Source organism: Lissotriton vulgaris, chromosome 9, assembly GCF_964263255.1.
Source record: "Lissotriton vulgaris chromosome 9, aLisVul1.2, whole genome shotgun sequence".
NCBI lineage: Eukaryota > Metazoa > Chordata > Amphibia > Caudata > Salamandridae > Lissotriton > Lissotriton vulgaris.
In genome coordinates, this window is record NC_141697.1 from 896,191,527 (window position 1) to 896,204,755 (window position 13,229).

General features: G+C 47.3%; 1 protein-coding gene across 11 annotated transcripts in view; it reads right to left on the reverse strand.

The window, feature by feature from the left end:
- Nucleotides 1–13,229, reverse strand: part of RYR1 (ryanodine receptor 1) — a 1,215,008-nt gene that overhangs the window by 55,989 nt on the left and 1,145,790 nt on the right. For all 11 annotated transcript variants that reach the window (XM_086938669.1, XM_086938668.1, XM_086938662.1 and 8 more), the window contains one exon: nucleotides 335–395. In XM_086938669.1, coding sequence (XP_086794795.1) covers nucleotides 335–395 — 61 coding nt within the window. The remainder of the gene's footprint in view (nucleotides 1–334; nucleotides 396–13,229) is intronic.

Here is a 13,229-nt window from a genome sequence, read left to right on the forward strand (position 1 = left end):
ACTAAGCTCTCCTTCCCTACTACTGAAGGCTCCTTTTCAAAGTTGGCTTAGTATTTGTGTTACATAAGATTTCCTCCCTATTCCTGATTGTCCCATTACCAAGCCTTAAAATTACCTTTTTCCTATAAACATACCCATTTCCTAAAGATACACTACTCCCACTCAATGCTCTCTCTTTCCACATCTGAAATGCCCCTCTTCCAACCCTTAAGGTTTTCTCTTTCCACTCTGAAGGGTTTTTTCAACTCATGTCTGTACGTTCATTCTTTAAGCTCACATATGATCCTTTTTCCTACCCCTAAATTTCCAGCTGAAAACATCATATTATTCTTACATTGTTTGTAAAGACAACTCCAAACTTCCAGATCTGGTACTTGATGTCGGTTGAGGTGATCCTAGGAGAAAAAAAAACAACTGGTTGATAAAAAGTCTATTAGAACAGAATGGAGCACCGCCGGATCAAATAGGAACTGTATATAACTGGGCAGAGCCTGAGGGCCATCAAACAAAGAAGAGCCTAAATGTAATCACAGTAACTTAAGTGTGAATCAGGCCTCTAAAAGCTGTGCAAGCTTTGGAGCATTAATGAACGTTTTACATACCTTCAGTAATACTCTTTCTAATGGATACTTTATCTAACTGCAGACTCCTCACCCTAGAATACACCCCAGGTGCCGCACTGGGTCCATAAACTTTTATCCCACAATGCTCCTGGCGCCATGCAGCTCTGAGGTTATTACACTGAGCAAGAGAGTCTTTAAAGTCAGTACACACTGTAAATTTCAAGACCAAAGTAATGTCCTACTGTGGTAGGAAACTAACAAGTTACTTACATTTGGTAACGCTTTTTCTGTTATATACTCTATCTAGCTGCAGATTCCTCATGTTGTGAATACCCACAGGTGTTTAGATACCCTCACAGGTGATTAGCCGCACTTAATATTCACATAACATAACAACAGAACACAGGGGCCAGACTACATCAGGAGATTTTCCTCTGAAATTCTCTCACATGCCCTTGGGTGGTTACATGCAGCTCCGCGCTGGGTCTGCATCGCCCTGGAAGTGATAGCTGGAACAGATGTACCTATCACTTCTGTGCATGAATGGCAGTTTTTCCTGATATTTGGTGTGAGAAGTTGGCCTGGTATATGATGCTCACTAGTTCTAGTGATCACCTTGTACCATGCCAAGCAAACCTTATGATGATTGGTTGTAAGTCAACCTTATAGACCAGCTATCGTAGTAGCGTGGACAAAGTAGTCTTAGGCTAAACTCTGTAAAGGCATGTGAAGCAAGCTGTTTTACCATACACAATCCCCTTGAATACCAAATGAAAGGACACCACACAGATATATATTGAAAATATATATATATTTATTTACTACAAATATCCCCTCTACTCTTTATGAGCACAGAAGCAAATGCGTTAAAACAAAACAGTTTAAATATACAAAAGTTGCACAATATGGATGAGCCCTAGGGGCCACCTAAACCATATACTAAAATAGTGGTATAAGAACCACCTAGCTGAAAGGAAGTAGGCCTAGGGCCTTGGGAATCGTTGGAGCTGTTCGGGACTAACAGTGAAGAAGTCGGGAAAGGCCAGCGGGATTCGGGTGTAGCGCTTAAAGTGCACGCATACACCAATGCAATGTCAATGGTGCGTAAAAGTTACAAAGTTACAGCCTAATTCATGAAGCCCGATTCGGCTCGCAAAGGGCCAGATTCTGAGAATCTGGCCCTGTGCGAGTGCGATTTCTGCATTTGGGATTCATCATCCCAAATGCAAAAATCGGTAATTGCGTTTTCGCAAATTTGCGATGGATTACATTTAAGGAATCTCTATTTGAGATTCCTTAAATGCAATTCATCATCCATTTAAAAATTGCGAAATCGCAATTTCGGGCCGCTATTTACCGCGAGGTCAAACCTCGTGGTAAATAGCGATAACTCAAAAAAATGCTTTTAAAAGCATTTTTCTGAGTTGCATGTTGCACACACACATGTCCTTTGGACATGTGTGTGCGCAACCCCTGTTCATATTGGCATTTAAGGGGTGCTACAGGGTGTCCTTTGGACACCCCTGGCACCCTTTCAATCGCTATCTTATTTGCGATTAGCTAATTGCTAATCGCAAATAAGGAATACTCCCCATTCAATCCTATGGGCCTTTTGGCCCATAGGAATGAATGGCGAGTTATTCCTTATTTGCGATTAGCAATTTGCTAATTGCAAATAAGGATTATGTAGGAATCGCATTTCTTTATGCAATTCCTACATGAATCCCGTTTTGCGAGTCCTTAATAGCGATTCGCTATAAATCGCTATTAGGGGCTCGCAAAACGGGAGAATGATGAATAAGGCTGTTTGTGTTTAAGGAACCTTCCGACTGACCTAGAAGGACAAAACTTTAGACCTAGGCACTAGAGGTGTATACCAGTGTAGGAACACCGGCGTTGCTGAGTTACCTCACCCACAGGAAGCGGGTGCACAGGTGCGAAGTAGTGTCGGGTTTCGTCACGCAGGTCGATGGTGCCTGAAGATGAAGATGCTGCAGGCGGGTCGTCGAGGAGAGTTCCGGTGGATCCAAGGGTGGATCTGAAGTGGTGAAGACCTGAAAGCAGAGGGGACAATGTTCAAAGTCACTAGCCAGTGACTACCGAGGAACCAGGATGGAACCAGGCGATGTCGGGTGCAAACAGGCGATGAGGTGTAGCTTGTCTCCGCAGCCACGTGGACAAGAAGAGGTCGAGGACGTCCAGGAGTCGAAATCGAGCTGTCCCACAAAGGCTCTAGCTGATGGCGGTGTCGGCAACTTGATTGGAGCAAACAGGCCTTGGCTAATGCAAGCCACGCAGGAAGTTAAGAAAGCTTATCACTCGGACCAGCAAGGTCAGAGCGGGTGCTCCTTTTCAGGGGAGTGAGGGCAAGTCTGGAGCAACCAGACCCGCAGTGTTGATTGTAGGTTTTGTCGCCAAGATGGCCGCTAGCCACATGGCAAGTGGCAGGGATGGCGCGTCGAGTGGCAAAGTGCAAAAGGGCCCCACGCAGATCGGTGAGATGCTGGGGGGCTGATCTTTGGTGCAAATGCTGCTCAGTGGTGGGGCTTCTCAAACCCCAAAGCACAGCGTCGAGGGTGCCTCGGGTGCTGCGCAGTCAGCTTCTCGGGGGTCTTTCGAGATGTCCGGTCCCACGTCTCTCGGTGCCTCCACGGGTCTCTTCTTTGCAGGGACTGTGGATCGGGCTCTGAGATGTCTGGGAGTCTGGGTCTCGTCGGGCACTGGGCTCGGGCTCCGGCAGGAGGCGGCGGCAAAGCAGACGTCGAGTTGCTGGATGGTGCCTGTGTTCACAGGGTGGCCACTCCTTGGCCACAAGGGAGATGCTCTTCAGTCTTCTGTGCAGCAGAATGTCGCAGTCCAGTCTTCTTCTTTGTTTCAAGTTGATTTCAGGATGATCTGAGGTGCTATGGCACTGCTCCCACTCTTATTCCCAATCTGAGGGGTGGATCACCTGCTAGGTCCCTCCTCTGGGTGGGACCAGGAAGGGGGGCGGCTACACCCCCTTTCCTTTGTCCAGCTCCGCGCCAGGACTGGGGCTGGAAAGCCCCAGCACCGGTTTGGACTGGCTTATGCACGAGGACACCTTGTGTGCCCCAGGCATGTCTGATTCTATTCAGCCCTGTCCTACCCAATACACAAAATCCTGTCTGGGGTAGTGCTCGCACCACCCAAGGCAGGAAACCCTTTGTCCAAGCCTCCCTCGCTGGAAGGACTCCCAGCAGCAGGAGGTCAGACTTGTGACTGTGGTGGCAGCATCCATTTTGTGATGCTGAGGCTCTGGTTAACTTTAACCGGGGTTCAGGTTATGTACATGTCGTGTCCCTCTAGAAGGGTGGAATGCTATCCCCGTCGACAGGACTGTCGAGTGGATAGTATTCCAAATCGTATGACACCTTACTCAACATGTTTCGATAAAGCCAAACCAAAGTTAGCATATAACCGCGAGGATTATAATGCACTTAAGAGTATGTGGAATGGCAATATCCCGGAACAGCTAAGGGAGTGGTTCCCGACAGCTGCAGACAGGCTCAGCTCATGCTAGAGCACCATCTCACATAAAACCACGCACTCTGCCTCCAGGATTGCAGAGGCATTCCTTAGGAGTGGCTTATAGGTTACCATGTGTCCAGTTAGGTTAGATATAGGTATACTATATCTAAGTAAGAGGTGATTACACCAACTTACCCCAGCTGAGTGATCAGCCAGTTGTGTCAAATATGGAGGCCAGGCCTGGGGTGGCACAATACATGCTGCAGCCCCTGGTAGGTCATAAACCAGTGAAGCAAAAAGCTAAAATTTGGGGTGACCATAGGATAGCAGACCCTACTCTCCTACACTTGGCCACGCCATCGGACACGGAGGCCTCATTAATCAAATCTGACGGTGTGCAGCTCTCTAACTGAAATTTTTAAAATCACGAAAAGAAGCCAATTCCACCGATAGCAGATGAGGGAGGGTCAGTGAGGAATATGCAGTTAGATACAGTATCCACCAGAAAAGAGTGTTACTGAAAGTAAATAACTTTCTTCAGATGGATCCTAACTACAAATTCTTCACCTTGTGAATAGATCCCACAGAAGTACCCCTCCCCCCCAGGTGACACGTCTATGGAAGTCTCAGACCAAACAGTCCTCCAGGATCTAACAGGCAAAATGCCCCTTCTGCCGTACCTGGTTATCCAGGCAGTAGTGCTTCATAAACATATGAGTTGGCACCCACATTGCAGCCTGGCAAATGTCTAAGAAAGGCACTCCACATGTCAGCATGGTGGTAGCAGCATTGACTCTGGTAGAATGAGCCTGCAAGCCCGCCAAAGCCTGTTTCCTGGTAAATCTGTAGCAGGTCTTTATGCAAAGGACAATAAATCTGGAGATGGTTTGTTTCTGTACAACTTTTTCCATCTTCACCCCAGGGAACTCCACAAAAAGCCAAACATCCATCTCATGGTATTTGTTGCGATCAATGTAAAAGCTCAGAACTCTCTTTGGTTTTAAGCGATGGGGTCTATCCTCCTCCTTGCATGGATACGATAGGGCAACAAACTCCATTAGGGTGATTGTGCCCAGTGTGGAAAGGCGTCACAGGTTTTGGGAGGAACACCACCTTAGTCCATAGCACCAGCTTGCGCACGAAGTAGACAGTGTACATTTGCTAGACAGACTGCTTGTAGCTCCCTCACTCAATGGGCTAATGTAATCACTATGAAGAACACTGCCTTCAAGGTTAGTAACCGTAGTAGGCAACTGTGCATTGTCTCAAATGGTGCGCACAACACAAATGTGAGAACCAGGATTAAATCCCACTGGGGAATCACAAAAAAGATTTTGGTGGAAATGTGGGTCAGCCTATTTAGAAAATGCATCACAATAGGTGATTTAAACAGAAATGGGTGACCGGGCAACTGCAAAAAAGCAAATAAAGCATAAAAATAAACTTTAACTATGACCACAGCAAGGCATTGCTGGGTTAAAGATAGGGAGAATAGGGGGATGTCAGATATCTGGGCTCGCAGGGGCTAGGTATACCTAGAAGTACACCACACAACAAAATTCTCCCAGAGTCACGCATAGATGGTTTTGGGGGAGAGATGCCTGGCTGCCATAATGTAATTAGCTAACTGTGAAGGAAGGTCTAAGGCAGTCAACTGTTGTGGTCAGTCTCCAAGCATGGAGGCATAAATTGTGCAGGCTTGGCAGCAGGACCCTGCCCTGTTACTGCCTCAAAAATCCCTCCCAAAGATGCAGCTGGAGCGGAGGGCAGAAGCTCATGTTTAGAAGATATGGGAACCACAGTCTCCTGGCACAGTTCGTAACCACTAGGATAACTTGGGCCCAGTTGGTCTTGAATTTTTTTCCCAACCTTGAGCAGAAGAGGCAAAGGCGGGAAGGCGTACAAGGGTCCTGGGCTCCAGTTCAACTGAAAAGCATCTGGGTGAAAAGTGCCGTGGGAATTCCAATGTGCAAAAGTTTGGACACTGCACATTCTCAGTAGTCGCAAAACGATTGAGCTGGGTTTCTCCCCATTGCTGGAAGACGCCATGTGTCACGTCTGAATGTAGCTGCCATTTCTGATCCAGAGGCAACACCAGCCGAGTTCGTCCGCCCTGACATTTAAGGTTCCTTTCATGTGTTGCATGACCAGGGAGATACCCTGAAAACTCAACCAGTTCCAGAGGTATAGAGCCACCTGAAACAGGACCCCTGACCTTCCCACCCCAGCAATGATGCATCAGTCATGACCATTAGTGCTGGACGAGGCAGGGAGAGGAGTCTGCCTCTGGTCGCAGTCCAACAGCCACCACTGCAGAGCTTTCACAGTCTCCTCTGTCACCTCAATATAATCTAAGAGGTTTACTTGCTGTTAAGCCCACTGAGACTTCAGTGCCCACTGAAGAGCCTGTATGTGCCACCTGGTGTGCTCTACTAGCAGGATGCAGGAGGCCAAAAGGCCTAAAAGTCTCAGAGCTGCTCTCACTGAGACCCAAGTTAAGGGTTGAAACATCATATTAGCCCAAATGTCCTAGACTTGTTGATACGGATAGAAAGCAATATATCCAGAATGGGTCCAATGAAGGGAGCCTCTGTGAAAAAGTCAGGTGTGATTTCAGCACATTGACTGAATATCCCAGAGATGGTGATAGGTTGTCTGTCACCTGGAGGTGGTTCAGAACTGCTTGGGTCAAGCCCACTTTCAGCACCCAACCATCAAGGTATGGGAAGCTTGTTATCCCCAACCTCTGAAGATGGGCTGGTGCCATCACCAGCACTTTTGTAAAACCCTGAAGCGCATTGGTAATGCACAAAGGGAGCACTGAGAAATGAAACTGCTCTTGGACTACCGAAAACACAGGTGGCATCAATGGGACAGCAGGATGGGGATGTGGAGGTAGGTATCCTGCAAATACACTATTCACCATCCAGTTGTATGTATCCAGGGAAGACAGAACGTGGGCTTGAGTGAACATCTTAAACTTGTCCTTTTTTAGAAAGAAGGTCATAGGGGGAGGATCCAAAATAGGACAACGTCCTCCATCCTTTTTTGGCACCAGAAAATAACAGGAGTTGTAGCCAGCTCCGACCTAGGATGTCGATATCCTCTCTATGGATCCAATGTCCAGAACAGCGTGGACATCTTTCTGTAGAATGGACAAGTGGAACCCGTTGAGGAGGGGTGGATAACAAGGGAAAGGTGTAACCATTCTGCACAAATTAAAGTACCCTTTTGTCAGACGTGATGTTTGCTACCTGTGGAAATAACAACTTATCTGACTTCCAAGCTGGTGACAGTGTGCCACTGAGGGCAAACTACAGGGGTTTTGCAGCGAAGGCAGTAGGAAAGGTGAGTGATTAGGTGGTGCTTTGCCCCTGTGTGCCTGGGCGCTGTCAACCAGATCACTGACCATTGCCTCAAAAGGCTGTGAAGTCTGATGCTACGGAGGCAGGTTTGGCATTGCCTCTGCTGGAAGCCTCTTTAGAAGGCTTGAAAGGGATGATATTGCTGCAGAAACTACTGTACAGGCTGAGCAAGGCAAGGAAGCATGCCATAGCCTTACTCTCTTTAAAGCGCACCAGGCCTTAGTCTACTTTGCCCCCAAAGAGACTGTTGCCATTAAATGGCATGCCCATAATGACGCCTGGACAACACTCGAAAGGCCTATGAACCTGATACATGTGTGGTGCTGAAGCACCACACTGTCACCAACTGCCCTACCCAAACAGTTGGTAGTGTCTTCGCCTGACCGAATTATGTACTTTACCGGGTCTTGGCAATCCTGTGTTATTTCTTGGAGTCTGGCATGAAGGTAATCAGGGACAACAGGCAAGATCTTGCTTACTATGTCCCACAACGGGTGCGAGTAGTGCCCCAGAAGGCAACTCAAATTCACAGCCATTAGGGCAAGACTGGCAGAGGAGAACATCCACATCCTGAAAGTCTCAATGTGTTAGGACTCTCTAGTGGATTAGAGGGAAACACATTTGAGTTTAACCTACTAGCAGAGGCTTGAACCACTAAGCTCTTTGGTGTGGGGTGCTAAAGGAAGAAAGATGGGTCCCCCAGTGCTGGCCTTTGTCGTCTTGCAATCTGTCTAGTAACAGGAGGGGTGTCCAGAAGAGTGTTTGTGAGGGCTTTATTTACCGGGTGATATAGCTCAGAGGTGGCTTGCCATGGTTACCGGACCTCCATGAAGACATTTGTTTTTATTTTGACTGAAGACAGCTGGAGGTCAAGGACTTCTGCCACCATTGAAAAAGCTGCCAGTTCCTCTGTGAAAGGGGCAGGTGGCAAGTTGTAGCCCATATCAGGAAAAGTGTCCATGCCACTGGCCTACTGGAGGTCTAGAAATAGACTTTCCTCATCATAAAGATGCGATTCGGCATCATCATCGTCATGTGGCTCCGGGTCTGAAAAGGGTTTTGGCAATGGAAGCATTCCTTCTGAGTTTAATTGGGGTTGGGTCTGAGTTTGCCGCAACTGCGACAGAGGTTGAGGTGGATTCGCTTACGAGTCCAATAGGACTATGGGATCTTCCTACAGCATCAGTGGTGTCAATGCCTAGGTCTCCAGTGCAGACCTTGGCACCGAATAAAGAGTTGAAGCAGGCATCAGCCCTAAACGTATGGTGCACATTGTAATGGGGGTCAAGAAGAACCGTTGGCGCTGAGGATGGATCTACTGGCGGTAACCAGAATGGAGGGCTCCTCGGATCCGTGGGGCCAAGAAGTGTGCCAGAGGGATCAAAGATGCAAACATAGCTTCCATGAAGGCCTGTATCTGTTGAGGTATTGCCAACTGCCCCTGGAATATGGACTGAATGAGGATTAGCTGGGGAATCGGTTCCATTGCGGTCCATATGGACAGAGAGGTACCCTGATGAGAAGCAGCTCCATTGTTATGAAGGAGGAGCGTCACTCCACTGCGCAGAGCCAGACAGTGATAAATAAAATGATAATAAAAGAATGTTATCATCATTCTATTTGTCATTGTCTGTGAAGCCAAGCGGATGCCGAGGGAAGCTGATGGAGTAGGGGGTGGGGGGGGGGGGGGGGGGCGGACTATGGCAGGGAGGAGCAGTGGTGGGCACTTATAAGTGTGCATGTCACTTTGGCCGGCTGTCTTAGGCTGGCCAAACAGACATGCGCTTTTAGGTCTCTCCGACCCAGTTGTGTTGCACAGCCGGGTTGGAGAAACACTACAGGCTCCCAGGCACTGTCTGAGCAGCACACCAGGCTGCTCAGACAAATCCTGGTGCTGCTTTCATGCTAAGTATAGCATAAGAGCAGCTTTTGTATTGGGTGGGGAGCCTGTGCTTTGAGGCCCATCAACTTCCAGGACGAGAGGAGCAACGAGTCTGCCGGCAGTGTGAGTGGCGCGGCAGGTAAGGGATCTTATTTTTATTTAAATCCCCCCGGCCGCCCTACCACTTTATATTGGTGGCAGCTGCCATTGACCCTGACATCCATAAAATTTCTCTTGATGAGAGTGGTGAGAACAGAGTGAGTCACCTTTCGACTTCCTATGTTTTTACTTTGAATTACCTGAGGATTTGGAGTGGGACGACAACCTCTCTTGGGAATAGTCTCAGGAATGAGAACGCATCATGCACTCAACTTCAACAGGGACCAGGCCTTATGAAGTTTCCTGTAATGCTCAACAATGTGGTTTGGCCTTGTGGTCCTGGTTTGTCTTTGGATTCATCCTAGCACCGTCACCTCACAATATCAAGTCATAAGAGTCCAAGCACCAGGGAGCGACCTCATCAGGGTCCATCACCAACATCTGTTTGCGGCAATCCTTAAAAGAGTTAAACCTGTGATTAGGGGGGGAACATGACCCTTGCACACTGGAACATTATGATATAAGTCTTCTGTCAGGTGACAAAAATGTAGTAACATCCGGAAGGCACTAAAAGAGAGGTACCAACGTCACTGCCAAGGTGCGATGGAACTGACACAGAGTGGCCTGAGGTCACCTACCTGCGAGGGGAGGAGTTGCTAAGAAAAATCCCCAGATCCTATCTGGTTTGGGGAGTTCAAAGAGTGAGGAATCTGTGGTTAGAAGTATCCATAAAAAAAGTGTGTCAAAACTTTTATAAGCCTCACTATAACTGGAAATTTAAACAAGGATGGTTGGTACGGCAAACGTAGGAAGGCCAAAAGAGCTGGCAAGTAACCTATACTATTGCCCACTGTAAGGATTCACTGGGCCAAATACAAAATGAACAAAAGAACATCCAACAACTTGGCTTGTAAAGGGGCAAACTTGCAGATACCACACCAGGCCACAAATTCATCCCAGCACCAAGTATAAATGGACTTGGTGGAAGAGCGGCTAGCGGCGAAGAGCATACCCAGTACTTCAGGTGGTGGATACAATGAAGCCAAATGCTGTTGCTCAATCTCCACGTATGAAGGTGTAGATTTTGCTAAGACCCTACTCTGCTGCAGAAACAGAAGAACCTCTTAAAGTGGTTGCCTGATTGGAAGGCAGATGCTCATTCCCAGAGGTTCCAGGTACTGCTCCCTTCTAGCCGAATCCCCAGCCACTTGGATGAATTGGCCCCAGTCATTTCCGATCTTTTTGAGAACTCAGAGAAAGAGGGGCAGAAACAGGAAAGCGTATAGAAGAGTGCATAGGAGTCCTGTGTTCCATTCCAACTGGAATGGATCTACTATCGAGTATTCTCACAGAAACTCCAACTTGCAAATCTTTTGACACTGCACATCTCAACAGTAGTGAAAATATCTAGGGTTCTCCCCACTGCCGAAAGATGGCATGTGCCACCTCAGGATGAGACGCCATTTGTGATCTGCCTGGTGCAGCCTGCTTAGCTCAAGGATGCCCTGATGCGTCAATAATCTTCAAAGACAAAGAGCCTTCTGGTACAGTGCGCAAAACCCTTCTTGTTACAATAGCATATGGCAGTGGTATAGTCCATAAGAGTCTGCATTACCCTCTCTACAATGGTCAGCAAGACGTCCTTCAGAGCTAGACAAATGGCCCTAAACTCGAACAGACTGATATGGAGCTGGGCTTCCAATGGAGACCAGAGTCTGATGATCTCCACCTTCCTCAGATAACGTCCCACAGTCAGCAGTGATGCATCCGTCGCCACCATCAAATCTGGGTTTGGAAGGGGGCGGCGCTCGCCGCTTGCCCAGTTGGGTTTGAGCAGCCACCACTGCTGATCTCCTGCAAAGTCTAAATGGCATGTAATAGATTATTATGAAGTATAGCCCTCTGTAATTTCGGATTCCATTGTAGACCCGGCATATGCTATAATCGACAAGGAGGATGCAAGAGATTAGAGGCCAAAAAGCCTCAGTGCTGCTCTCACCCAGATACGAGAACAAGCTTGAAACATCTGGATCATAGCGTGAATGTCCTGGACTCGTTGCCGCAAAGAGAAGGCCCTGAACTGCACTGCACACGGGATAGCTCCAATAAATGGAGACTGAGTCAGGACGAATTTCAGCTGGTTGATCGTGAGGTTAGTCATCGTCAGGAGGTGGTCAATGGCTGACTGTGGCAAGCCCACCTTCAACAGCCAGTCTTTGATGTAGGGGACATCTGTTAATCCCCAACCTTAAAGGTGGGTAGTGACTACTGCCATCACTTTCATGAAAACCCGAGAGGTGCTAGTGAGGCTGATGTGGAGCACACCAAACTGTAAATTCTCCTGGATTACTTTGAACCACAGATAGCATGTGTGGGATGGCAGGAAAATACACATCCTGAAGCTCCAAGGACACCATAAAGTTCTCTGAACCAAGAGCAGAGAGGATCTGTGTCAGCACTAGCATTTTGAATGTGTCCTTCCGCAGAAATTCATTCAGAGGGCAAAATAAGGCAGAGTAACACTCACGCACTTGTAAAAGACTACAGGTGCTCTTCTGAAAGTCACTGTAATGGATAGCAGGAAGAAATGCGTTACTTACCTGTAACTGCAGTTATCCAGTATTGGTATCTTTCATAGATTCACATGCCTGAATCATTCCCCGTCGTCGGGATTGGAGTCCCCGGTACATAAATAAAGTAATGTCTCATTAGAAATATAGAGTAATAGGCCAGGAGCCTTGCATTAGAAACATATTGATGTCCTTTTGTAAAAAGGACCAAACTCTAGAAAAGAACCGATCAGCTATCACCACCCTATGGAACCTTCCTGGAAGGAGCTCTAGTCCCTCAGATTTTCGTAAGCACAGTGCTAAGAAGGTGTATCACTGAGAGAACTAGGTGAGCCCTTCCAGTGGAGGTGGGTGGGTTGCATGTGAATCTATGAAAGATACCAATACTTGATAACTGCAGTTACAGGTAAGTAACGCATTTCTTATCCAGAATTAGGGTATCTTTCATAGATTCACATGCCTGAATCAAAATAGTAAGCAATGATAAGCACATTTCGGATGGTACAGCATATACGAATTCACCGGATAATAACATATCAATGTGAAACATAGAAAGTACCAAACTGCAATCAAAGAAACCATTAAAGAACACCATAAATAGATGACATAGCACTGCCTCCCACTGCAGCATCCTTCATGAGTTCCGTATCCAAGCAGTAATGCTTGGTAAATGTATGTGGCGTCTTCCATGTTGCCGCTCCACAAATGTCTGTGATAGGCACACCTGCAAAGAGTGCCATGGAGGTAGAAACCACCCTAGTGGAATGGGCTCGAACCTTGGAACGCAAGGGTTGACCCGCTTGCTGGTGGCAGAAAGTAATAGCTCCAGAGATCCACCGAGAGATACTTTGTTTAGTAAGTGAAAGACCTTTCCTAGGTCGACTGTAAGCCACAAAGAGTTGGTTGGATTTGCGGAACGACTTTATCCTGTCAAGGTAGAATTTAAGGCAGTGTTTAAGGTCCAGAGAGTGTAGAGCTCTTTCTGCCGGCGTTTGAGGATTTGGAAAAAAGTTCCGTAAGACTATAGGCTCATTGAGGTGAAAGTCTAACAAATTTAGGATTAGTTCGCAGTACAACCCTGTCCTGTTTGAACTGAAGAAAAGGGTCTTGAACTGAAAATGCCTGAAGCTCACTTACTCACCTTGCAGAGGTACGGGCTAGAAGGAGTGCCGTCTTCCAAGAAAGGTATTTAAGATCAGCTCTGTGGATCGGCTCAAAAAGGTTTTTCATAAGCTGAGCAAGAACTGTGTTGAGTTGCCAA